Raw genomic sequence first — 27,528 nt, 5'->3', positions numbered from 1 at the left:
ATACATTTGTTTAGTTTATTTGAATATATTTATAGGAATCCAAGACACACATTCAGATGAAAGGCTCAGAGAAGGGATCTGCAATTCATATGAAACGTGACTCCAATAATACCCAAAATACAAGTATCTAAAGGCAATTCAGCACCAGCAGAATGAATATCAATTCTATAAACTGCATTCCAGTATAAAAGTCATTCACATCTCTCCAAAAAGGCCAGGAAACCCTTTGGTGGCTATTTAATTCCAAACCAAATAATTTCCATCTGTGATATAGATGGGGTACTTGGCTGTTCCTTCAGGGTTGACAAATCCAGATTGTATAGATTTGGCAACCCTGGAGATTTCAGAGTCGTTACGGGGGAAGTTAGACCGATGGGAGGGAAGAGAGTTCAGCATAGATGTGATGTCACATGAGGTCTAAAGGCAGCTCTTTCATCAGCCCTCCTTTCTGTGAGGTCATCCCATTCAAACTCACTTCTTAAATTTATATTGCATTCCTCCTGTCACTCTACCCCCTTCAAAAAAAGAAACCCCTCTAAAGATCCTGTTCAGGGTTTTGGTTGAGGAGACAACTGTCAACAGTCCTTCCACCCCCCTCTCAGTCCCTACTGGCCTCTGGCCTTACAGTGTTTTTACACCTAACTATCAATCTGTTTCTTCTAGTCTCTGTGGTGTCCCATAGACAAAATGGAAGCCCGAGGGCATACACTTGTTGCAGCCACTCTAGGACTTCCATTTCTCCTAGACTCTATGGTTCCCTCTGCAGTCTGAAGTCCAATTGTAATCACCAAAGAACTCCAGGCCTCACTTGGAGGTATGCGACTCTCTGTGCATCTCCAATGCCAGCTTTCTCCTTCCCTCCCTTTCTCATTTCATAGAATGCCTTCTTTTTGGGGGAGAGGAAGGAAGTTCAGCATCTTGAGAAACACTGCCAAAAGATGACTGGCCTCTTCACTTTGCCAGACGTTCCCCAAACCTCAGGACAGCTTCATAGGTAAAGAAGATCATCATGTTTGTAGGAAAAGCCCGTACAGAGTTGAGTCCGAGGCCCTTGAAAAGAACTCTCAGCCCCTCTTCTTTGATGCTCTCCCTGGCACAGTGCATCAGGCCAGTGTATTTGCGCTGCCCTTCACCATCCGCCTGCATCCGGGCTTTAATGACATCCATGGGGGTCGCTGCGCCCCATCCCAGAACTCCAGCGCAGCCACCAGAAAGGAGTATAGCCCAGAGGTCTGCAAACATGTGGCAGAAATGAATTGTTATTAGCATTCAGCAAATCCTTTTTTTTTTTTAAATCCCAGATTCTAAAGCTGGAGGGGGCGGAGTTTGGAGGACAGATAGTGGGGGAAACAACTCTAGGAATCCCTAAAAACGCTGAGGGGGGAAACACAGTCATTTGGTAATTCCTACATGCCCCCCATTTTGCTACCACCACTCCTGGGCAGCCACCTGAGACCCAATGAGTGACACCACATGAGTACCACATGGTTGAAAACGACAAGGGCTGACCCTGGGACCTTCTCCCTGAAACAGTGCTTCACTGTTTTGTAAGACTATAATTCGTAAAACCGATTTTCCATCTTTAAACAGCTTTGCATTTCACTGCATGTTTCCTGTTTTTGTTTTAAAAAATAAGCAGAGGACAGTCCAGCCACAACCCTCTGGAGCAAACTTTGTTTCCTCTCCCTCTTTCTTCTTCCGCAGGAAGAAGTGCTGGTCTCTGGGTTCCAGCAAGAGTCAAGTGCTAAAAAAAAAATCCATCCAATAGTTCATCATTTGGGAAGGGGCAAGACTCATGCAATTCTCACTGCTCCAGACTATTAAAAAGGTAAAGGTAAAGGTATCCCCTGTGCAAGCACCGAGTCACCCTTGGGGTGACGCCCTCTAGCGTTTTCATGGCAGACTCAATACAGGGTGGTTTGCCAGTGCCTTCCCCAGTCATCACCGTTTACCCCCCAGCAAGCTGGGTACTCATTTTACCGACCTCGGAAGGAGGGAAGGCTGAGTCAACCTTGAGCCGGCTGCTGGGATCGAACTCCCAACCTCATGGGCAGACAGATTCAGACAGCATATCGCTGCCTTACCACTCTGCGCCACAAGAGGCTCTTTCCAGACTATTACCCTTACCAATTTTTTGATTTATTAGTAAGAGCTCAAGCATAATTGCTCTTTATAAGCCCCATTTTCTGCCAATTTTGACCAAGTGACTCATCGGCCAAACTATTCTGTGCCTCTGGTAGCACGAAGAGCTGGATGAATACATTAATGCTCTTTCAGCACTCTCGGAGCCCTTCTTAAATGTTATGTCTGTTTAATTGTGCATTTAGAAGCAAGCACAGGCTTAGTTATTAAGAAACCAGGGACACATTTGTGTGTTTGGTTTCTCCTTTCTTTTTTTTTTTTAAATCCTCGTAGAGAGGAAGAGCAGCAGGGTGACGTCAGAAGATATGTTCTATTAGTTAACTGATTTTGTAACAGAAGTTCAAACAGAATTTCATAATGGGTACTCTGACCACATCACGCAATTGGCATGACCTTGCCAACTTATTCCAGGGGCCTGGCTCAGTGGAAGAACACCTGGCCTCACTTGCTGAAGGCCCCAGGTTCAACATCCGACATCTCCACTTACTGCTGGAGGCAGCAGGTGGCAGAAAGCTAGAGAGACCAGTCTTCTGATACTGTATAACAGGGGTAGTCAACCTGTGGTCCTCCAGATATTCGTGGACTTCAATTCCCATGAGCCCCTGCCAGCAAATGCTGGCAGGGGCTCATGGGAATTGTAGTCCGTGAACATCTGGAGGACCACAGGTTGACTACCCCTGCTGTATAATAAGGCAACTTAATGTGCCATATTCTAACTGTTGTACCACCGTCATCCAGAGCCATTAATCTAGGTTTTCTCAGTCACGGTTTTGTGAAACTCTGGGGGGTTTTCACAGCCCTGGGAGGGTTTCCGAAATGGGTGGGAGTTAATTATTTACATACATACATACATACATACATACATACATACATACATACACATATATATATATATATATATATATATATATATATATATATATATATATATATATATATATATATATATATATATATATATATATATATATATAGTTTGTTAAACATTTAATGGGTGATATGACCGTACATGGTCATGTTGACCTGCCCTCCCAGAATGGCCAATGAGGGGCCTGGAGGGGTGGGAAGGGGAGGAGCTCCGGATGGGCATGTCCACAGCTCTGCTTCTCAAGCATATTCTGTACGATTGTAGAACTTTTAGGGTTTCTCGAAGCCTGAAGAATGATTCAGGGGGTTCTCAAGAGTAGAAAGATTCAGAAAGACTGCATTAACCCATGGTGATGCTTATAGGCTTCATCAGTGGTTGAAGACTTTAAAAAGAAAACTTTCTCAACAAATAGGTGAAACCAAGCACAGCAAATCCTAACTTAGGTAACAATCTTTGATTCCCCTTTATTACTTTATTATTGTGTGTTTTGCACATATAAGATGCTTCATACTATGGCATTCTCCATTACTGTCTATTAGGGTTGCCAGCCTCCAGGTCATAGCTGGAGTTTTCCTGGGAAAACAACCGATCTCCAATGTGTTTATGACTAACAATTTGTGTTTGGGGCATTATAATTGTGTGATTCTCACAACACACTCTGCATTATAATCCAAGCACAGCCTCCTGTTAACTCTGGCTCAGAATTAGATTACAAATCCCTCATGAAGAATAGGGCAAATGCACCAAACATTTCCTTTAGACTGTTTAGTAAACCCCCAAAACAAGCCTTTCTAGTTTCTCAAGGTTTCTGTCACCATTGCTTTAGGATGCTTTGGGCTGATCCTGCGTTGAGCAGGGGGTTGGACTAGATGGCCTGTATGGCCCCTTCCAACTCTAGGATTCTAAGATTAAAAGCAAGAATGGAAAACAAAATCCAGGAAATGATGAAAACAACCTCTTTCCTTATCAGTCTGAGAGGCTGAGAGCTTTCAATACCCTCTAGTTGAATTAAATATAACCACACAGAGGCAATCTTAAGCTGAAGGCATATACACATAAGAAATGTTCTTCATTTTGGTAGTGAATTCGCTTGATGGAATGTGGGCAATTCCCACCCCTGTTAGTATGTTGCAACCAAGCCTCTAGGTGCATTCTGTCACTTTGGGCAGGTGCATTAACTTCCCCTTCTCCCAAATCAAGCCCAGAGCAAACCTGTTCTTCTGGGTCACAGCCAAAGAGGCTGTGCGCAGAATAAATCAGATAAATATGCAAGATGACTAAACGAACGTTTAAAAAAAAAACGGGGGGAAACGTAGGGTAAAATAGTCAACATTCGATTGGGAGGCCCTTCCTGTGTTTGTGCACAGCAGAGGGGGGAGAGGGGTGTAGCAGGTGTTGAGTTCACCTCACAACTCTATCTGTTCTCAGGCTTGCTCCCTGGGAGACCTTTTCCTTTTTTCACAGGCCAGCTTTTAAATATGCATCCTGGTGTAAGTGAAAATAAATAATGATGCCTTTGAGTAATCACCTTGGGAAATATGCAGATATGGGTGTGTGTGGGTGTGTGTTTCAGGGCCAGGGCACCTCTGTTTCTTTAAATGTATGTCTTCAAGCTCATAAGCTGTTTATCTTCTTTAATGCGGTTCATTCCCATAGTTTACTCATCATGTCTTTGAAAAGAAGCAAAAATTATTGAAAGGTTCCTGGAATCTTAATCATCAGAGTTTTGGATGAAAAGTTCCTCCCTGTTACAATTAGAGCGTGTGTGGGTGTTCTCTTTGGCTGCATTCTTTCTTCTCCACTTTCTTAAGTAGTCTGTGCTTTTAGGCAGGGGTGGTCAACCTGTGGTCCTCCAGATGTTCATGGACTACAACTGCCATGAGCCCCCTGCCAGCAAATGCAGGGGCTCATGGGAATCGTAGTCTTGGACATCTGGTGGACCACAGGTTGACTACCGCTGCGCTACAGCATCACATCTGTATAGAGCTCTCTCTTGATCCTTCCATCCCCATACTTGCAGAAACTCCCTCAAATGGAGTTGGTTACCTAGATGCTACAGATGTTTGCTCTATAGTTACCTATTGGGGTGGAGAGCCAGCTTGGTGTAGTGGTTAGGAGTGCAGACTTCTAATCTGATGAAGGGGGTTTGATTCCCCGCTCCTCCTCCACGTGCAGCCAGCTGGGTGACCTTGCGCTGGCCACAGCACTGAGAAAGCTGTTCTGATTGAGCAGGAATATCGGGGCTCTCTCACAGGATGTCTGTTGTGGGGAGAGGAAAGGGAAGGCAAATGTAGGCCACTTTGAGCCTCCTTCGGGTAGAGAAAAGTGGCACATAAGAACCAACTCTTTTTCTTCTTCTTCTGGATCCAGACCAAGTTTTCTTCCATGTAGGGTTACCAACTTCTAGGTGAGACCTGAAGTCCCATTATAATTACAAATAATTTCTGGACTACAAAGACCAAATGGCAGTTTTGGGGAAATGGAAGTCTCTCCCCAGATACTGACCCCAAATGCCTAGACTTTCCTGAGCCAAAGTTGGAAGCCCACTGGCATGAGGTACTTCGACCAGCTGTAAATCAACTTTTGCTATCTGCCCTTTGCCACTGCCTAACTCCACAAAACCATGACAAAGACGACTTCTTATTTTAGTCAGTTTGCTCCAAGGAGCCAAGGGAATTCTGGAATGAGTAAGACTAAGGGATGCCAGCCTCCAGGTGGGACCTGGGGATCCCCCAGAATTACAGCTTATCTCCAGGCAACAGAGATTAGTTCCCCTGGAGATTATGGCTGCCTTGGAGGATGGACTGCATGTCATTGTACCCACTGAAGTTCCTCCCTTCCCCAAACCCCACCCTCTGCAGGCTCCACCTCCAAAGGCTCTAGGTTTTTCCCAACCTGGAACCCTAGCAAGACTTCATATTAAACCGGGCATCGATTGTTGGTTTTCCCTGGATCTTGTAGATGGCATTAATTTAGGAATGTTCTGATTCACCGTTTAACCACAGATGCATCTGATTATGGTGTTTTCACAATGCAGTGCCCTCTCACTTTCTCCCTGCATTTCTCACTCCTGCATTCTTCACCGTTACATGCAACACGCACATGTAATACTCCACAATGAAATATAAATGCATTGACCGTGACGAATGAACAGTGCACCATTCTGTAATGAACGCCAGCCACAAAAATGCAGATTAAAGCTTGTGACTTGCACCATTCCTGCAAACGTATTAACAAACAGAACTGGTTTTATGTGCCACCCCAAGGTGTTTCCTTCACATACCTGGTCTTTCTTTCCCAGCTGGAGTAAGCCATTCACAGAGGGCAGAATAAGTGAGGAAATAGGTGGCAAATGAATGGCAATCTCTACACAGCAGAGCCAAAGATCCCTTGTACAGACCCCCGAGGCCTTCTTCCTTTATTATCGTCCGCAAGCAGTGCACAGCACCGTGGTATTTAGGCTGGGTGGCAACGAGGTGGGTGGATGGCAGCACGTGATGGGGCTCCTTCTGGATCTGCAGTCTCACTTTGGCGATCTCTGCAGGTGCCAAAAGCACAACCTTATTGGGAAGGAGAGGAGTTAAAGTTAACAACCTGCAGCTGTACTTTGGGCCTTCTGAAGAACTAGAAAATAGGTCCTTGATAAGCAAACAACGGTTGTTGGGTGGACCTGACCACCATTAAAGATGGTTTCCTTCCACTCAAGCATCCCCATTCAGATCTCAGAGATCCTGAGAGAGTGTTTTGTTCTCAGTTCTCTTATCAGTCTTTCTGCCAACCCCAGATGTCATGCTTGGTGCACTGTACATTTATTTCTACCCAGGGTATGGGTGTACTACAGCACTTATGAGTGCGGCATGTTGTATTGAAAGTACTAGGATCTTAGGATTATCAGAAGAAAGGAGCTCAACATGAAATACATCGTCCCACCTTTGGGCCCCTGTTCATAAGAGGAAAGGACTAGAACAATTCATTCCAAGTTGTCATGTGATAAGAGACTTAAAAGAAAAGATTCTACACTGACATGCCCATATATAGCTGCTGAAAGAACATGGGGGGAAGGAGGAAAGTGTTTTAAGAGGGTAGCATTTTGAAATGCACATTAGTGCATCCACTATGGGCTGTGACAACTTTACTTTTTGGGAAGGCCTTTGGCATGGACTAATGTGCTGTTCTTAAAGCATTTCATGATCTTCTCACAGAATGACTGCCCCTTGCAGCCACAAATGCTGCCTGACAGAGGTTGGCCTCATGGCCCCCTGCCCGCTGCAGCCATGGACACCGCCTGACACCCCATGGAGCAGCAGCCACCACTTGACAGAGGCCGGCCTCACAGCCCAGCTACATCCTGAAAGAGGTTGTCCTGTTGTCCTGCCTGCCTCCTGGAGCCCCTGCTGCTGCCTGAAGGAAGCCAGCCATGACAGCGGTGTCACCATCCCAGGCGGGCCACAGGCTGCCCATCCAGGGACAGGCTGTGGGCAACTGGGCCAATTTTGGGTGCCGCCATGATCACCACTCCACCATCTCCTTTTCAGAGCCCAAAGAGGAGCCTGGCCACTCCTTGGAGCTATTGCCACCACAGCACTCCAGAATCTACCAGCAGATCACAGAATCATAGAGTTGGAAGGGGCCATACAGGCCATCTAGTCCAACCCCCTGCTCAACGCAGGATCAGCCCAAAGCATCCTAAAGCAAGAGTTCTTTACAGGTAGGCTGCAGCCAAAGCCCCCAGGCCACCTGTCAAGGGGCAAGGGGAGGGTTGGAGAGATTGTCCCCTCCAACTTGGCGTGACTTGGGCACCTGACTGGTGGTAATGCCCCGGAGTCCACCCCCCAAAGCAGCCTAGGGGTGCTAGGGGGACTCACCTCTGTTGCATGGAGATGAGCCGTAATTACAGGTGATTCCCCAGATCCTGCATGGAGCGTGCCATCCCTAAACCTCAGTGGGCTTTGATCATAGAATCATAGAGTTGGAAGGGGCCATACAGGCCATCTAGTCCAACCCCCTGCTCAATGCAGGATCAACCCCAGGGAAGGCTCACAACAGGCCAAGAGCTAGTACCCATTGACTTTGTATATAATTGTTTTAATGGTTTTAACTATGGATTTTATACAATTGTTATCTTGTAAACTGCCCTGAGCCTAAGGGAATGGCGGTATAGAAGTTTAATAAATAAATAAATAAATAAATAAATGGTGATATCAGTCCTCCTTTCTACATTTCATAAAAAAGCAGACTGAACCTTTTTTGGAGGGAGATTGGAATAAACACGAATGAATAGTTCTGAAAGTACTTCTGCTACCCAAATTCTTTCCTCCGTCCAGTTACTTGACACCTACCCGGACGGCACCAGTCGCAGATCCAGCGAAAGATACATCCACTTTTGATGGCTTGCTGTGTGCAGAGCCATATCTTAACCGGCAGATGTTATAGAGGAAGTTTTTGTAGACGCCAAATGAAAATGAGGAAATAAATGATGCCATGACAATCGTCATTGAGACACCTCTGAAGAATCCAGGCACCTATTGAAACACAAAGTGAGAACAATGACTTTTATAAACAGAGTGAGAAGGATGAGTCACATGCATGACTAACGCTCAAAACTGGGAGAAAATGGGGCTTATAAAGAGCAATTTTGCTTGAGCGCTTAGTAATAAATTAAAAAAAGGTAATTGTAATGAATCCAGATGCCACCCCAGGAATAAAGAAAACAAGCTCAGGCATATCATTGAGAAAAGTCCAACATTTGTTTTATTGGAGTCCACAGAGAGCACTGCAGGTGTCTTCATAATAAGCAGGCTTGCTCAGAACAGTTTGTCAGTTTAATCAGTGTTTGTATAGACCAGCGGTTCTCAACCACCATAATGCCGCAACCCCTAAAGCAGGGGTGGCAGCAGCAAGTGCACAGATGTGTGTATGTGCATGAGCACATGCAGGCACACAGGCACATGTGCTGCCGCTGCCGCTCCTGCTCTCCACGGCACTTGCTATGGTGCTGGCCTCCTCCGCGCAGCCTTCGTGATCTTCGTGACATCCATGAGCTCCAAGGTGGCGCGGAGGAGTCCAGCGCCATTCCACCGCTGCCAAGCTGTCCCGTGACCCCCGGGAAAGGGCCAAATGACCTCTCGAGGGGTTACAACCCCCATGTTGAGAACCACTGCTATAGACAATCCTCCTTTCCCCCCAATCAGACATTTTGCATACCAAAGCACACAGAACACAGTTCCTTATCTTCAAAGCAAATTCACACCAGAGAGTTAACACCCTGATGTCAATGAGCCGGCATGGGTATTTGGCTTTCGGAGAAAACAGACAAGCATATACAGATAACACTACAGAGAACATCATAGTGGCTAGCTTTCCCCCCCCCCCCCACCCCCAGACAGCAAAATTGGGTTCTGGAAAATGTAGAATGTAGCCCAACAAAGACAGGTGTGGGGGGACTACATGATAGTAAGTCCTGTGTCTGTGGGTGTGAGGTAGAGGGATGGATATTTATTTATTGAAAACATGTCTATCCCATCATATCTCCCTAAACTCAAGGTAATGATAAAGAGAGGACAGGAAAGAGGAAAATCTATGCACTTGCCCAGGAGTCTCCAACTTGGCACTGTGGGCACCTTTGAACCTGCTGACACCTTTCCTGGGACACTCCAAATGCTTTTAGAAAGTTGGTGGTGCCATGTAGGGCTTTTGCCCACCAAGGCTTCTGATTGGCCACTGGAGATTTGGTTGGCTGCACAGATTTTTTTAATGGCTTTGGCAGCAGCTGCCACCACAGCATAAGGATTTTCACCGTGTGATTGAAGGTGAACTGGCAGCCATTTTGTAACTGATTCCGCCTCTGACAGCAGCCATTTTGAGGCTGCACCCACCACACTTTGTTAAAATGCCAAAGGTGCGCACTGGCTCACATAAGTTGGGAACCCCTGAACTAGCCTTTAGTCAACAGGGATTTTACAGTACATACTTTTTCTGTTCTGTAAGTTTCTACGATACAGTGCCGTATTCCATGATAGCTGTTTTGTGTTTGTATTCTCACCTGTGAAAGCACAAACTGAAGTTAACATCTTATGAAAGACAACAGTTGGATTCCAGTCAGGTTCCACCTCCCAAAGCATTCTACAAGATCTTAAATAACTCCATCTCCTTTATGCATTGAAATCCCTAAACTCTGCTTGACTAAGGTATTTTATGCACTCGTGTTTCCCTTTGGCTTTGGCCTGCATTCCTCTCGGGTATATTTTTCTCTTCTGCATGCCAACTCAGTTTGCAGGTGGGACAAGCTTTCATTTTGCTTCTGTATGGATTTAACTCTCGTCAGGGCTCAATTTATATTCCATTTGCTTTATGTCCATTCCTTTTAAAAGCCCTGTTGCCCTAGTTTTTCTCTTTTCATGGCTCCCAAGATGCAGGAAATACAGAAGCCGAATGACTATCAGATTTCCCTCCTTGGGAGGCCATGCCTTCCCCCACAAGCATTGTGATGCAGTATCTGCTCATAGGTCAGTTTTAGGCAGGGGTTGCCTTTTGAAATTGTAAGGAGAGATTGGTTTTCCCGGTTTCATTTTGCCTAAGCTCCAGTACTGCCTCAGCATTTAAATTTTTATAAGCCCCCTTAAGTTTTGCAAAAACTGGGGTTCAGTGTCAATGTCAGAACTATAGACAAGTCTTTCTTGTGGATCTCCTCCAGCTGTTCCCACTCTTCTTCCTCCTGACATGTGCATCAAACAGTGGGGGAGGGAACACTCCCAAAGGGCGTTTCCTCCCCTTTCATCTCCCATCCTATCCTATCAATTTCTATTTTAAAAATGAAAAGACCTTGATACAGTCAAGTTCTAGCAAAGCACTGCATTGCTGTTTGTTTTTAACCCATCAGAGAAACCTTTATATACTGTTTATCTGCTCCAGAATCCAACCTAGGCTATATAGCTCAATCAGTAAGACAGACGTTTATGAGTTCTAACCAAGGTCTGGGTATTAATTTTTTCTCATGTCAGTTTTACAAGTTTTGCTTTTGTAAAGCTCATGTTTTAAAAAATGGCTGTGCCATGTTTTCAAAACAAAGCAAGTTCTATATAGTTGGAACTCTGTATTTTGTTTGTCTGCCTTGACAGAGTGAGGCAAAGACGTGTTACTCTTTTCACTTGTATACATGCAAAGTGCCCACATCTTCAGTTTGTATGTGTGGCCTGTTCCTCCCCTTATCAATGAATCAACCTGTCAGGGGGGGTGTTCTATAATTCGGCCAAATATGAGAAATTGTATGCCATTAAAAGCCAGGGCTGTATCAAGGGCACACAAAGCTGAGGAGCAAAGAAAGCATCTCATCACTAAAATAAATGTTATATTGTTATTACTCTTGTTATTTATGCATTTAGGCATACCAGTCCCCAGGTGGGACTTGGGGAGCCCTGGTTTTATAGCTGATGTCCAGGTGAGAGATTAGTTTCCCTGGAGAAAATGGCTGCTTTGAAGGACAGACAATTCTTGCCTTGTGCACAAATTAGCCAATTATGGCCCTCAGAAACTGGGAAATGAGAAAAAAACAGGGCAGGCACACAGTGGTAGGAAAGTTTGGGAATCCTGTCCAACTGTTTACCCCACAGTCATGGAGATTTCTGGCAGAGGTATTCTATTAATGGCTTCATAACCACAACCTTTCATTTGCTTCTGCTCCATGACCTCCCATTCTAGCTTCTGTTCTTGTGAGGAGAGAGAAAGGGGTCTCCCCAGTTTAACTCATTCTAATTACTATAGGAATGCTATTGTTTCAGCAGTATTTAGAAAAATACAATTTTAACTACCTTTACAGTGTCCAGTGGATATCCTACGGCAGCACTAACTCCACCTGAAACAGAGGTTTTGAAAAGTATAATTATCTCCCATCCAAATCTCACAAAGGTCAGAACAAATTCTGTTAAGCAGAAAACGTTAGCTCATCAATCATCCCACCTGTTCTAGAGTTGAACTAGGAGATGGGACATCCTGGTGCAAATCTCTGCCTGGGAAACTGGCCTTGGGCAAGTTATACACTCTCAGCCTTGCCTACCTCACAGGGTCGTTGTTGTAAGGATAAACTGGAGGAAGGGAGGAAGTTGTAAACCACTTTGCATCCCCATGCAAATCTCAGGATGTCAAGTTCTGTACTAGTATAATGAGGGTGGATTTGTTCCACCCATAAATGGATGCAAGCCGCATCACTATCATGTTCTATTACATTTAGCACCATCACAGTATTGAATTGGGCTTGGGGGGGGGGGCAGACTTAGTAACCAATTATATGTCCTCTGTTGAAGAATCCATCAGAGCTTGGAGAGGACAGCTCCTCAGGGAGGGGGCAGTAATGAGTCAAGAAGAGTAGTTTTTAAGATGCAAAGACAGAGACGGATGTTTGTGTGAACACGTTGGGGCACAGAATCTCTCTCACTCTCTTTCATTCCCTCAAAGTCCAATGTGGGTTCTCTGAATCTGCTGCCCCATTGGAATGTCAGTGGGCCTTCACTGGTGTCCTCCTTATTATGGATTGGATCCAGGCAGGTTTTTCCATCCAAGCTCAACTAATTCTCCTCTTTACTATGGACCAATCCAGCAGGGCTTTTGTCCAGGAAGGTCCCATGGTCCCCAGTTACAGGGTCCCCAGTTACAGTTATAGTCTGTGGTCAATGACATCTTTAGGGTGCCATACTTGATGGGGGCACACAGGGCCCCGTCAAGCTCACACGGGTACTGAGAGTTGCATGCTCTGACCAGCCCGCGCCCAACAACCCCTCCCCCAGCGGCCAGAGGACAGCTTGGCAGTGCACACGCCAGTTGCAGGCAGTCCAGGCCCTAATGCTGCAGACCTGAGGCTGGGCAGTGCAGCTACTCACAGTGCAATGCCCAACGCTGTCTGGAGCAAACGCCCATGGAATTCCTGATGGTGGGGACGAGCTGAGGGATTCACAGTCCAAGGCAGTCGGGCTCTCACTGGACAGGACAGTTTTGAATATAGCTATTGTGTGTGTGTGTGTGTGTGTGTGTGTGTGTGTGTGTGTGTGTGTGTGTGTGTATGTATGTATGTATGTATATATATAGCTAGAGTGTCACTGCTATAGAATCATAGAGTTGGAAGGGGCCATACAGGCCATCTAGTCCAACCCCCTGCTATGTTTGATTGTTTGTTTGTTGGATTTGTATACCGCTGCTCCCAGAAAGCGGGCTCTCGGCGGTTAACAATAATACATCATATAACAATTTAAACATATAACAATTTAAACAATTAAGTGTATGACATCACTTCCTGTTATGTGAACGGAAGTGACATTGCACACTGTTGCGGATCATTACCCCACCCCCAAGAATTCCCAGGTAGAGGACAGCATTTTGGGGTGGCCAAAGGAGACTCTTGTTCCCCTTTCAAGCAGCAGAAAAACTGGTTTGATGCAAGCCTACATCCATAAAGAATATAGAAAGTGAAATAAAAATGGCAATATGCTCTTTTCCTAAAGGAACCACCCTAGATGAGTTCTCTGTAACTTCTCACAACTTGGAGAAGTTGGGAGCGTGAAACAACTGCAACAATGATAATTAATAATGCTGCATTTTGTCTGCTAAGAATGTCTTTGCTACTGAGCAAATTAAAAGATTTAAATATGTAATATCTGTGAGGGGGGGAAAAATGAATGAACCAAAAAAAGAATCCAAAAATATACAAACGAATAGTCATAAACACACAGTTTTGCAGGTATGTTGCAGATCGAGGTGGTGAAAACAAATTAATCAAGCTGATACTCAGCCAGGTACCCTGGAGAGGCAACACAGACATTTTCTAAATGAAATGAAATAAAACATGACTTCAAAGATGTTAGGAAAATGCAACATATTTTCTAATAGTTTATGCAGAGGCTAGGAAAGGTGAACGAGTGCTTCTGTGAACACCTTCAAATGTAAAGTCATAAAGCAGAATATTGCTACAGTGTAATTCAGGATGATTAAAGAAGCCAAGGGTAATTACAGCACAGGAGAATACAAGCATCAGATGTGGTTTAGCTCTCCCATCTCCAGATTTCTGCATCCTGCTTGTTATCCAGCCATCAATGCAGTCATTCCACCGAAGCCCAATTTCATTTGCAATGTACATTAACCTGTACTTCAGAGGTGATGTTCTTTGTGGTCTTTTTCATATGCTCAATTCCTGCTCCTGCCCCAGTTTTGAGTTTGGGAATAACAGGGCCGTGTGAGTAAAGGGTGTTATGATGCAGTATTTTGAGAGACTTCTGTGCTCTATTTTCAAGTTTCTAAGCCACTTTGTATTCAGTCATCCAGGAGAAAAGTGACATATAAATATGCGAAATAAATAAACAAAATGTGGAACCAGCTATGTGCAGAAGGTCAGTTTCTGTTCATCATGGCTACAGTGGGTGAGTAATAGTGAGCAGGACTTTGTTGTCTGGGCCTAGGGTTGCCAACACCCAACACAGCTACTCCGCTCTCAAGACTTCAAACCCAAAATATCCTCCCTACCATATGATTTTTTTAATGAGGTGGTAGAGTTCGCCTCAAATGATCAGCAAGAGAACATATTTAAGAAGCTCTGTAATAAATCACTCGAAATAGAAGGCTAAAGGCATCACATCCAAATCGCTAGATGACATCGTCCCAGTGTAAACCGCATTGGTCCCTTGCTGGTTTCCAGGCACTGGCTGTCAATCCAATTTGCATGACTTAGGAAGAAGGAGGAGAGGAGAAAGGAGTTCCCATTCAGGGGGAGAAAAGCTGGGTATAAATACCCCAGTAAATAAATAAAACAAGCAAGAGGGACGTTTAAAGAAGACCTTCAAGTCAGGGTTACGTTCTTAGCATGCATTAGGTAAAGGTAAAGGTATCCCCAGTGCAAGCACCGGGTCATGTCTGACCCTTGGGGTGACACCCTCTAGCATTTTCATGGCAGATTTAATACAGGGTGGTTTGCCAGTGCCTTCCCCATAGCATGCATTAGAGGTATACTATATAAAATTTGAGTCCAAAAGCACCTTTAAGACCAACAAAGGTTAATTCATGGCATGAGCTTTCATGTGCATGCACAGTTCCTCAGACAATGGAAAAGAGACTATAACAGTACAGATAAGAGGAGAGAATATATTAGAAGCAAATTAGTAAACAGCATCACAACATCCACTAATATGCAGCACGATAATTCCTTGCTAGAATAATAGATCAGTCCTTTGGGTACAATTGTGATTCACAAAACCATAAGGGGAATAAAAATGTTACAGTTAGTGATTAATGGCAGGCGTTTTCTCAGTTGTGAAAAGTAATTAAAAGACACTTGTTGCTAGCTCCATCTGTCTCCACTCAATATAGATGTGCTAAATGTACGGATTCCAACTGTGACCCTTGAAGCACTGTATTTCCCCATACTTTGCTCACCCAAAGTATGCTGAAAAAGAGGGTGCCAGAACTGAACAAAAGCAGAGACATCCAAGAATGGAACGAGCAGATTAAAGAGAGTTCTGGCATGACGTAATGGTGTAGCGCAGGGGTAGTCAACCTGTGGTCCTCCAGATGTTCATGGACTACAATTCCCATGAGCCCCCTGCCAGCGTTTGCTGGCAGGGGGCTCATGGGAATTGTAGTCCATGAACATCTGGAGGACCACAGGTTGACTACCCCTGGTGTAGGGAACAAATCCCTCTTAGTTGGCACTATTGACTTTAGGTAGAGCCCTTCATGGACATAGAACCCTATCCCAACTAGAGATTGTTGAAATGACGCAAAATGAATGGGTATACAACAAATTAGCCTTGTCCACGGAATACACTGGTTGACCTTTCTTGGATGCAGCGAGCGTGACAGTAAAGACAGGTCATTTCATATTCGCCAGGGATTTCCATGCCCCGAATATAGCAAGCAATAAGGTTTGCCAAGGCCCAAAATAGTCTCCGGAGATGGCAGCTTGAAGCTGCTGCCACAATCAGGGAAGGAAAACAAACAGCCACAACCTGAATGAATGACCTTTCTCTTCTGCTAACAAGGAAGTACATTTACAGTCCGCTTCTGAGCGCGTTTACTCAGGACCAAGTCCTGCAGTGCTCGGTGGAACCTACTCCCTAACAAATGCCACTCAAGTTCCAGTTTTAATGCTCCAACATTCCCCTGAGATGCCCTGCTGAGATGAATGCAGAAAGCAGCCCAGTTTGGAGTTACTGGATGGATCAATGGAAGGGATCCCTGATCACATCGAAGACCCTGACAGCATGTTAGATCTGGAACTACTATATACCTTGGAAAGAACATTAGAAGAAAACAAAGTCTTTGACTGTAAATCGTACATTCCCATAATGAAATAGTGGCTTATATACTTTAGGGGTCTCTGGTCCAGGTTGGAAAATTCCTGGAGGTGTGGGACAATCTGGTCACCTTACTCTTGCATCTCTGTATTTTCGCATGCCGTTTCATAGTTCTGTGGTTTTAAATTTTGTTTTTATACAAAAAAAATTTTGTTTTTATCTCTTTTATTGTTTATACACTTGTGTCATATTTTGTAAAGGCCTATGGCTATATACAGATAAATTCTAGTACCACTAGCCACTTTCTCTACCCCATGCATAATTTTATACGCCTCTATTATGTCCACCCCCCAAACCAATCTTAACTGAGAAGTCCCAGATTCTTCATCCTCTCCTCATCTTGATCGCTCTCTTCTGCATGTTTTCCCCAGTACTGAATATCCTTTTGGGGAGATGGGGAATTGTACACAGAGGCAGTACAGAACTGGCCATTCTATTTTCAGTCCCTATTTACATCATCGCCAACTTGGTGTTTGCCTTTCAACCTGCTTGATGGCTCAAAGGAAGCTTGGAGCCATGCTCTGAGCTTTTCATGGGCTCTTGGCCATTCACTGTTGAACCATCTGTAGCAGCCACGAATCACATGCCTGAATGGTGCCTTTCTTAAACGGCCTGTCTTCTGCACCGTGTGATTCAGAGCTGCACTTGCATGGTTCTCCTTGCAAACTAGCACAACAAGGCACTGCTGGCCGAGGCTGCTGATTTCACAAGTCTATTTATGGAGCGTGAGAGCGTCCTCTCTGATTTGGGCAGCCCCTGACGAACTTGCCAGGTCAGCTTTCAGGCAAAATCCTTATGTCCTGAAATGTTGATATACTAAGGGAGAAGAAGAAGAAGAGTTGGTTCTTATGTGCCGCTTTTCTCTACCCAAAAGAGTCTCTAAGCAACTTACAATCACCTTTCGTTTCCTCTCCCCACAACAGACTCCCTGTGAGGTGGGTGAGGCTGAGAGAGCCCTGATATTCCTGCTCGGTCAGAACAGCTTTCTCAGTGCTGTGGCAAGCCCAAGGTCACCCAGCTGGCTGCATGGGGAGGAGGAGCGGGGAATCAAACCCGGCTCGCCAGATTAGAAGTCCATACTCCTAACCACTACACCAAGCTGGCTCAGAGTGAGCAGGGATTCAAGTGACAGACTCTGATGTGCTCTCCCACAGAAAAGAGGAAGAGAACAGGAGTAAATTTGATTTAAACCATTCAAGAAAGGCTGTTAGAGACATAAATGGGTGGGTGGATGTCCATCTGTAGGATCTGCATCATTTCCAGCTAGAAAATAATTGTGGTCCTGGATGTGATGGGGGGGGTGCCATATCTAGCGCTTGAAACATCATTGCCTGCAAATCACTCTGGTTGGGCATGCCTTAGGTTCCTCATTTAGTTGTTTATGATGGGAGACCTCCAGCGAACTTTAGTCCTTGCTTGCCAATGCTCAACCGATCAACAGATGGAAACCAGGGTGGGTGGGTGGGGTGGGGGAGAATGATCATCCTAGTACTTGAGAAGCACTGGGGCTCACCATCTTTTGTCCGGGATGCTCCTTCCCCTAATTTGATCCTTGGGAGGCTGGGGCAATTATGCAAGGAGAAATTAAATACTTCGTGCATTCCCTTCTTCTCTCTGTCTGTCTGGGGCCATCTGTGGGGAATGGCCTAACACAAAATCAGGCGGGGGGGGGGGTGTCAGAAAGCAAAAACGAATTGCAAAACGAGAACGTGCAAAGGCCATTGTTAAAAACAAAAAAAATCCACTTTTAATATCAAAAAAATAATCATGATGTTCCACGGAGAGGATATCGAGAGCTATCGTGTTTCAGCAAATGCAGGCAGCAGCGGTAACTTTGATATTTTCTTCTCAACACGAGGTTTTTCTCTCGGGGGGGGGGGAGATATCCAGAGTACATTCCAAGGTTCCCAAGAGATCGTTTATTTCACAATCGTTCTTTTGTTATCACAGTTACTTATTTTTTATTGTTTAATGCAAACCTGTTGGACTGGCAACATATTTGCACAACTGAAAAACACACAAGATCAGAGCGTTTTGACGCGGACAAGGTGGGGTGCATTTTGTTTTTCCGAAAATCAAAACCAACCAAGCAGAACAGGCGTCTCAAAAGACACAGGGTTGGATCCTAAGTGACTCACACTGCAAAGAGGTTTGCAGAGCCAACGCACTGGAGTCAGGAATGTTGCTCTGTCCCCTCTCCAGAAAACTGCTGGGCTGCTGGCCAGGGTTGCCAACTCGTCATTGGGAAATTCCTGAAGATTTGGGGGCTGGAGCACTGGGAGGGCAAGGTTTGGGGAGGGGAGGGGCGCGGAGGGACTTCAATGGGATATAATGTCAAAGAGATACTTGGAGAGCTACAGTTTGGTCACTCCTGTCATAGAGTCAAGAAGAAGATCTGTTGTTTTTGTTTTTTTTAATCTGCTCTTTGCTACCCGAAGGAGTCTCAAAGTGGCTTACAATCATCTACCCTTCTTCTTCCCACAACAAACACCCTGCAAGGTAGGTGGGGCTGAGAGAGCTCAAGAGAGAACTGTGATGGGAGCAGGACACCCAGCTGGCTGCATGTGGAAGAGTGGGGGATCAAACCTGGTTCTCCAGATTAGAGATCGCAACTCTTAACCACTACGCCAAGCTGGTTCACAAAGTGGCTGTTTTCTCTGGGTGAACTGGCCTTTACGGTGGAGAGATCAGTTGTAACTCCATATCTTTGGATTTGGCCTGATCCTGCGTTGAGCAGGGGGTTGAACTAGATGGCCTGTATGGCCCCTTCCAACTCTATGATTCTATGATTCTATCTGCAGGCCCCACCTGGTGGATGGCAACCCTGGTGTTAAGGGTGCCAACTCCAGCTTGGAAATCCCTGGAGATTTGGGGATGGTCCCTGGAAAGGGTGGTGTTTGACAGAAGATAAGGAGCTTGGCATGTATGTCGCTCCATAACAACCACCCTCTGAAGCTGCCATTTCCTCCAAGGAAACTGATCTCTGTGGCCTGGAGGGCAGCTATAATTCCAGGGGAACTCCAGGTTCTGCCTAGACACAGGGGTGGCCGAACTGTGGCGCTCCAGAGGTCCACTTCCCATGATCCCCTGCCAGCTTGGCTCATGGGAACTGAAGTCCATGGACCTTTGGAGAGCCACAGTTTGGCCACCCCTGACCTAAAGTCTATGCAGAGACACAAAAACCCAACAGTGTGGCTACTTACAGTTCATTAATGTAATCTTCTTGATTCTTTGTAGTGTCCAACTGAAAGACTTGCCCACTCTTTCAGTTGGACACAACAAGGAATGAAGAAGATTGCATTAATGAACTGCATGGAGCCCCACTGTTGGTTTTCTGTGTTTCTGCATTCGCTCTTTGCAAATTGCCTGGTAGTATTCCTTGACTCTCCAGGGGTGCTCAAACTGTGACTCTCCAGATGTCCATGCACTACAATTCCTATGAGCTTCTGCCAGCTGCATGCTGGCAGAGGCTCATGGGAATTGTAGTCCATGGACATCTGGAAAGCCACAGTTTGGGCACCCCTCGAGGCTGGCAACCCAAGCTGCTACTGCACTACCATCTGCTCAATATCCCTGCAAGGCAGCTAAAGCTTGTCGTGGCAAGACGGTAACTAACATCCACAAATAAATAACATCCCATTATTCCTCTGTTGAAAGGAGAGGACATTTTTCACAGAGTTTGTTGGCAGCCCTCATCATAGCCGCTGCAGGGTGGCTGGGAAACTGATCTAGGAAAACTACAGCAGAAGAGCTGGTTGGACCTTCCGGGCAGGGTGTTCCCAACTGCAGGCTCCAAGCCTTCCACAGATTTGTAACGCAAATAGGAAACCTATCTTGCCAGAACATTCATTTGCATTACTAATGCCTCTACCTGGCTTCCTCTTCTACGTTAGCCGAGCCCATTCAAGAGAGGCTCAAAAGCAATTGGATGAAATCGCTCAAAACAGGATGATGCCCTGGGCATCATTACAAATGCTTAGGTTAATTCTATTTCCTTGCATTGGTTTCTTTTTTCCCATGCTCCTCCTTTCTCTCTGATGTCAGCTCCGGAGATTCCCCAATAAGGCCATTGGGGTTTCTTTATCAAAGCCCGGTTCGCCCATGAATGAACCGCCTGTTTCTTTGACATTGCTCAATGAATCCTGCCAGACATTGTCTCAAGAACTCCGGTCCCTGCCTCTAGCTTCCAAGCTACAAAATCTGCTATAAAAAGAAGCAGAGACAAGCCATTTCTGTTCTTGTGTTTGGTTCTTCCTTGCACAGAAGCCAGTTTGCAGGCGGGCTGCTGACTCATAGGGAAAACTCATAGGATGGTAACTAACTTTCTTTAACCCAAATGTAACCTACTTGTGTTCATCTACATGTATGTCCTGTATGTGCCTGCTGTCAGGGACCTTTTTAGCTTGCTTTCAATAAAAATCCTTTTGATCAACTTCTAGGTTAAATTGCCATCTTTATTTAAAAGGGTTTCTACCTGGGGAAAGGACCCCATAAGCGCTGGTAAAAAAGATCTTGCAGTTGCCCAGCTTCTTGCTGTATATTTAACTTCAGCAGCATCCTTTGGATGAAGGAGGATCCTTTGGCTCCTACAAAACACTAGACACTGAAAGTGCTTATCTTGACCAGGGCAAGCACCGAGTCATGTCTGACCCTTGGGGTGACGCCCTCTAGTGTTTTCTTGGCAGACTCAGTACAGGGTGGTTTGCCATTCCCTTCCCCAGTCATTACCCTTTTACTCCCCAGCAAGCTGGATACTCATTTTACCAACCTCGGAAGGATGGAAGGCTGAGTCAACCTTGAGCCAGCTACTGGGATCAAACTCCCCGCCTCATGGTCAGAGCTTCAGACAGCATGTCGGCTGCCTTACCACCCTGCACCACAAGAGGCTCTTTTAAAGCATTAGAAGCCTCAAATAGTTTTATTTGGCCTTCTGCTCCACAGAATTGACTAAGGTCCATAGTATCCTGAGCATATAATTTCATATCATATCATTTTATGTAAAGGAGCTAACTTTATATAACAATTCTTGTATGTATTATATTTTATATATGCTGGTTTTATTTGATGCCTGACCACTGATAAAGGAAGTAATGCTGAAACATGTCTGGTCAGTAGTGGTGTTATTATGCATGTATGCATTGATTATATTGAGGCTATGCTATAAACCTTTGTCTGAGGAAGTGTGCCTGCCCATGAAAGAGCCAGTTTGGTGTAATGGTTAGGAGTGCGGACTTCTAATCTAGCATGCTGGGTTCGATTCTGCGCTCCCCCACATGAAACCAGCTGGGTGACCTTGGGCTCGCCACAGCACTGATAAAACTGTTCTGACCGAGCAGTGATATCAGGGCTCTCTCAGCCTCACCCACCCCACAAGGTGGCTGTTGTGGGGAGAGGAAAGGGAAGGTGACTGTAAGCCACTTTGAGCCTCCTTCGGGTAGGGAAAAGCGGCATATAAGAACCAACTCTTCTTCTTCTTCAAAGCTCATACTTGAATAAATCTTTTTTGGTCTTAAAGGTACCATTGGACTCAAACTTTGTTGTGCTACTGCAGACCAACATGGCTACCCACTTGAATCTATAAGCCTTGGGCTTTGAACTTAAATAAATATCAGTACAGTATTTTAAAAATTGTGTTCTACCCTACATAGGTTTCAATTCGTTTCCCTTATTTTGACGTATTTAAATGCCCCATGATTCCCTTTGTGGGATCCCTTTCGGATAACGTTGATTCTGTTACCTTGCTTGTTAGATACAACTTGCATTAAGTTAATCCGTTTTGAGACTCAGTAAGACCGTAAATAATGTAAATAGATAAACACACGTGGAGCACTTTTAGCTGGATGGGGAGGCAGGGTGGAATTTATTCATACGTCGTCGCTCCATTATATTCCAGGAAGTTCAGCCCCAGGAGTGCTGCACAGCGTTATTCTCCCGTGAGTGTCAATCGACCCACAATGCTTAATGGCTCATTGGCAGGCGTGTGTGTGTGTGGGAGGGGGGAGGGGAACAAGTTATGCCAATTAGCCAACAGCAAGTCCCGGAAGAGCTGCAACTGATGCATTTGAATCTGCAGCAGCCCCCGCAACCCTATATTACGCCCCCTGAACCCTCTCTAGTAAAGATGACAACATGCCTATTTCTTCAAACCTTCATAGTCACTGAACACTTCTGCCTTGCGAGATCCTTCGTGTAACTGGAGCCGAGCCTGGCCTCCCTCCAAATTATTTATATCAGGGCCAGCTATCAGCTCCACTTAGGCAAGACAAGGCAAGCTTCACCCGTCTCGTGTGCTTTGAATGGGCACGGCGAGGCAGTGTAAAACCCGGAGAGTTAATCCACGTATCGAGGCCACAATGCAAAATGAGTTATGCCAGAACATCATCCATGTAACTTTAAAAGAATTAAATTCCTCATAGACACACGAACCTGTGAAGAAATCTGAAAACACCAAGGAGGCTGCTCGCTTCTGCAGAAGCATTAGAGTTCTGCCTCTGTCCCCTTAGGGCTTCCAGCTCTGTGTTGGGAAATACTCATAGATTTGGGAGGGCTGAGGAGGGGAGGGACTTCAATGGGGCCTAATGCCTTAGAACCCACCTTCCAGAGAGCTGGCTTAGTGTAGTGGTTAAGAGGAGAATCTGGATAACTGGGTTTGATTCCCCCGTCCTCCACATGCAGCCAGCTGGGTGACCTTGGGCCAGTCCCAGCTCTCTTAGAGCTGTTCTTGCAGAGAAGTTCTCTTAGAGCTCTCTCGGCTGCACCTAACTCACAGGATGCCTGTTGTGGGAAGAGGAAGGGAAAGCTGCTTGTAAGACACTTTGGGATTCCTTCTCTTCTTCTTTCAATATCTAAAAAGTGGAGCTCTGTTTCCACAAACACACCTGCATCCTCCCTTTGGGGCGGGGGGGGGGGGAATCACCCAGCCCCTGAAGGTCATGCAGCCATTGAGCCACTAATAGCTACATTAATGAAAACACATTAAAGACACATTAGGGTTCCCTTTGTCATGAGCACTGGTTCTTCTGGCCATGCCAGAAATGCCTTTCCTTCCAAGCTGCTTACCCATAGATTCAGATATACCTGTTCAATTAAGACTTCCACCTAGCATTACTCACCTTACTTTGCAAAAATAATCGTAAAATTCCAATATATCTACCAACTCCCCACGACAAGTACAGGCAAGATTCAACAGTGTTCATAACACTGGAGGAAAAAATAAACAGGAGTCTTGTGACACCTTAAAGGTTAACAATTTTTTTAGAATTCTAGCTTCAGTTTTCAAGGACTACGAGCTACTTCCTCAAACGCATGTAATAAGTCTTCATTAGACAGACACTTATATATGAAGTTACCTGGGGCAAGTAGATGTAACAGCAGGACCAAAGGGCCTAGAAATGCATAGGTAAGAGGTAAGCTTAGATGTGATTATGCATAAGGTATAATTCAAATATAAGGTGTGTAGCTAGGGCAAGCTTTCTCAACCAAGGTTTTGTGAACCCCTGGTGTTTCTTGACAGCTCTGGAAGGGGTTCCTGAATAGGTGGGAGATAATTTTTAATATATGTTTAAATCTGTTAAACATTTATTGGGTGATATGATCATATATGTTCATATCAACCCACGCCCTCCCCTTCCCCAAATGGCCAATGATGGGCCTGGAGGGGGTGGGAAGGGGAAAGGGTCCAGGTGAACGTGTCCACAGCTCTGCTTCCCAACCATATTCTGCACGACTGTGCTACTTCTGGGGTTTCTCGAAGCCTGAAGAATGTTTCATTGGTTTCTCAGTGGTAAAAAAGTTGAGAAAGGCTGAACTAGAGTGTCGGACTTGGACCCTGGATGACCAGTTAGAAATCCTTTGCTCAACCATGGAGACCTGCCAGTTGACCTTTGGCCCATCACAGTATCTCATCCTAATTCACCCTCACAAGGTTTGCATCCAGTCGCACTTATAAGACCAACAAAGTTTAATTCTGAGTATAAGCTTCCGTGTGCAGGCACACTTCACCAGATACATGCCCACGAAAGCTTATTCTCAGAATTAACCTTCATCACCTTGGTTAGCCATGTAGGTGCCACTGGGCTCAAACACTGTCCTGTTGCTTCAGTCCAACGCTGCTACACACCTGAACCTAACCTCATAAGATTGTTATGCGTTGAGCAGGGGGTTGGACTAGATGGCCTGTATGGCCCCTTCCAACTCTATGATTCTATGATTCTATGATTCTATAAGATTAAGGGGAGTAGTGATGTGGAAAGGTGCTTTGGGTCCCTGATTGGGGAGGAAAGTGATACATACACATACACATATACATTTAATGAAATTAAAATGAATTTTGGGAGTTAACATTATTTAACAGAATTACATCTCACCTTCTGGATTTCAGAGGCCTTTGACCACACTGTTCAAAACTGTTGCCCATATCTCCATGCATATATAGGCAGCCAGTATGGTGTGGTGTTTAGAGCATAGGAACGAGGATCTGGGAGAACCAGGTTTGAACTCTTGCTCTACCATGGAAGCTTTGGGCTAGTCGCTGTCTACCTAACCTACCTCCAAGTAAGAAGAAGAAGAGTTGGTTCTTATATGCCGCTTTTAACTACCAGAAAGAGTCTCAAAGCAACTTACAATCACCTTCCCTTCCTCTCCCCACAACAGACACCCTGTGAGGGAGGTGAGGCTGAGAGAGCCTTTATATTACTGCCTGGTCAGAACAGCTTTTATCAGTGCTGTGGCAAGCCCAAGGTCACTCAGCTGTCTGCAATTGGAGGAGCCGGGAATCAAACCTGGCTTGCCAGATTAGAAGTTGGCACTCCTAACCACTACACCAAGCTGGCTCTTTGCTACACCAAACTGGCTCTCTGGATAGGGAAGAATGGAGCTGTAAGGTATTTTTCACTACTATTAGGGAGAAAGCACAGTTGGCAGAGTCCAACTGGGGAATTCCCAGAGATTTGGGCGTGGAGCCTGGGAAGGGCAGGGTTTGAGGAGAGGTGCTCTCTCAGTACGGTCTAATGTTATGGAGTCCGCCTCTCCAAACCAGCCATATTCTCCAGGGAACAGTTCTCTATGATCTGGAGATCAGCTGTAATTCCAGGAAATCTCCAGGCCCCACCTTGAAGTTGGTAAGCCATGGGGAAAGTGGCATAGACCTCAATTGACATGCCATCCACAGAAGCTTATGCTAGAATGAAATCAAGTTTGTATTTACAGAATTACAGAAGAGTTGTATATATCGCAGAGTTTGAAAGGCACCACAACTTCAAAAAAAACATTATCTTGAAGGTGTGTGAATCAGTAGAAAATCTTGGTCTGAAAAGCATCACTACTGATGGTGCAAGAAATATGATGGGAAGTAACACTAGTGCAGTTGTAAAAATCAATGAAGAGGTGTTGAAATTAAACAGTACACTTCCCATGCAGTTTCACTGCATCATCTATCAGCAAGCCTTGTGTAGTAAGATTCTTCAGTGGAAAAGTGTGATGTGTATTGTTATATGCAGTATTAATTACATCAGGGATCATGGCCTTGAGCATCATCAGTTTCCAAATGTTAGATAGATGCAGAATGTGGGGATGTATTGTACGATGCAGAAGTCAGGTGGCTTAATAGAGGCAAAGTCCTCAGATGTTTTTTCAGCCTTCATTATGAAACTGATGTCTTTCTTAAGGAGAAAGGAAAAGGTCACTTTCTGACCCTGAATGGATTTTTGATTTGGATTTCTTAACAGATATCACAGAGCATCTGAACACATTGAATCTAATGTTGCAGGGGAAAGGAAAGCTTGTGTGTGACATGTATACTGAACTGAAAGCTTTTGAAGCAAGACTAAACAATTTTGTAAAGCAAGTTAGTGAAGCTAACTTTTCAACCTTCTCATGCTGCAATCAATGGACTAAAATCTGAGAAGGATGAGAATTTACAATTCAATGTTGAAAGATGCATCAAAACACTAAACCTATTGCAGGTGGAATTTTAGAACAGATTCACAGATTGCCATAAGCATGGAAAGAAAATAAGAATGTTTCAGAATCCATTTGAAGTAGCACCAGAAGCTGTAACTAACTTTTTTCATATGGAATTAATTGATTTGCAAGCCAGTGATCATCTCAGAGACATCTACAAAGAAAATAGTCTGTTAGATTTCTATTCTCATCCTTCTGATATATTTATCAACCTAAAGAAATTTGCTGTAGGCATGTTCACAGTCTTTGGCACCACATATATCTGTGAACAAATCTTTTCCAAGATGAAAATTGTGCGATTGAAGTGTAGGTCAAGGCTTACCGATGAACATTTACATGACATTTTAAGAGTGTCCGTCACCCACCTTGACTTGGACATCAATGCCTTGGCTAACAGGAAACAGCCACAAAAATCACACTGACTAGATAAGCATGTGTAGCTACATAAAAGGATCCCACAGTAAAATATTGTTCCAAAATGGATTGCATTAAAGTTAACATTTCTTCATTTACCTTTCAATGTTTACTTTTGATCTAAATAAGTAGGCTAATAATTTGTTACCTTTTGGTTTAAGATGTGGCCCTCTTTAGGCACTGGGCACACTAATGCAGCCCCCATGTGCCAAAAGGTTGGGGACCCCTGCTTTAGAACAAAGGAGGTGCAAACTAAGAGTAAAAGAACTGAGAGGGGTCATAACCAGGGATGTCTTTGGCCGTACATTTCTACTCAAGATTTTGCTGTAGCTGTTACTGGTTCACAATGTATGGGATCAACCCTTCCTCTTCTGCTGGTTGCCTTTAGCATGATCAGAATATCCTTAAAGCATCAGATGCTCTATGAAGAACTAGCTATTCTCCTCCGCTAGCTACACACCTGCATTTCTTTCCATCCAAAGGTGCCTTTTGCACGTCAGAGGCCCTCTCCGCTCCAGCCTGACCATTTCTGGCATTGGCATCGGCCTGAAAGTCAATCGCAAAGAAACACACAGCTGTCCCTTTTCATCAGGACCCTGGCCGGGTTATTTATTTATTTTTACCTCCAATCGCTCCAGCAATGAAATCCATCTGCCAAGGGCCAGCTGCCTTTGCTTGTCCCGATGGAAATGCTTTAGCTGCAGGGCAAGAAGGGTGGCGAGACCCCGTCTTTCCAGGAAAGAGAGGTGTCCGGTGAGCAGGCAGGGCAGGGTCTGAGCAGCGCTTGAGTTCTGCACCGTACACCAAAGATGT

The 27,528-nt window shown here is 45.0% G+C and overlaps 1 protein-coding gene across 2 annotated transcripts; it reads right to left on the bottom strand.

Moving 5' to 3' along the window:
* Positions 1-27,528, bottom strand: SLC25A47 (solute carrier family 25 member 47). Of its 2 annotated transcripts, none has more exons than XM_077323678.1 (6): positions 27,339-27,528; positions 11,818-11,861; positions 9,981-10,052; positions 8,350-8,532; positions 6,294-6,570; positions 1-1,232 (listed from the first exon to the last, which is right to left on the bottom strand). In XM_077323678.1, the coding sequence occupies exons 1-6, from the start codon at positions 27,364-27,366 to the stop codon at positions 952-954; spliced, it is 885 nt and encodes a 294-aa protein (XP_077179793.1). In that variant the 5' UTR covers positions 27,367-27,528; the 3' UTR covers positions 1-951. The 2 variants fall into 2 exon arrangements, with proteins under 2 accessions (XP_077179793.1, XP_077179792.1); XM_077323677.1 differs by lacking the exon at positions 27,339-27,528 and adding an exon at positions 22,768-22,825.

Source organism: Paroedura picta, chromosome 2 (assembly GCF_049243985.1).
Source record: "Paroedura picta isolate Pp20150507F chromosome 2, Ppicta_v3.0, whole genome shotgun sequence".
Taxonomy (NCBI): Eukaryota; Metazoa; Chordata; class Lepidosauria; order Squamata; family Gekkonidae; genus Paroedura; species Paroedura picta.
Note: the sequence above shows the minus strand (reverse complement) of the source record. Positions and strands in the feature narration are given on the sequence as shown.

Excerpts from the sequence above, each read along its gene's own strand:
- SLC25A47 (XM_077323677.1), bottom strand. The coding sequence starts at position 22,819 with ATGCTTCTGCAGAAGCGAGCAGCCTCCTTGGTGTTTTCAGATTTCTTC. Across the intron at positions 11,862-22,767 it reads GTTTTCAGATTTCTTCACAG|GTGGAGTTAGTGCTGCCGTA; the intron begins GTTCGTGTGTCT and ends CCTCTGTTTCAG. Across the intron at positions 6,571-8,349 it reads CTGCGACTGGTGCCGTCCGG|GTTGTGCTTTTGGCACCTGC; the intron begins GTAGGTGTCAAG and ends CTTCCCAATAAG.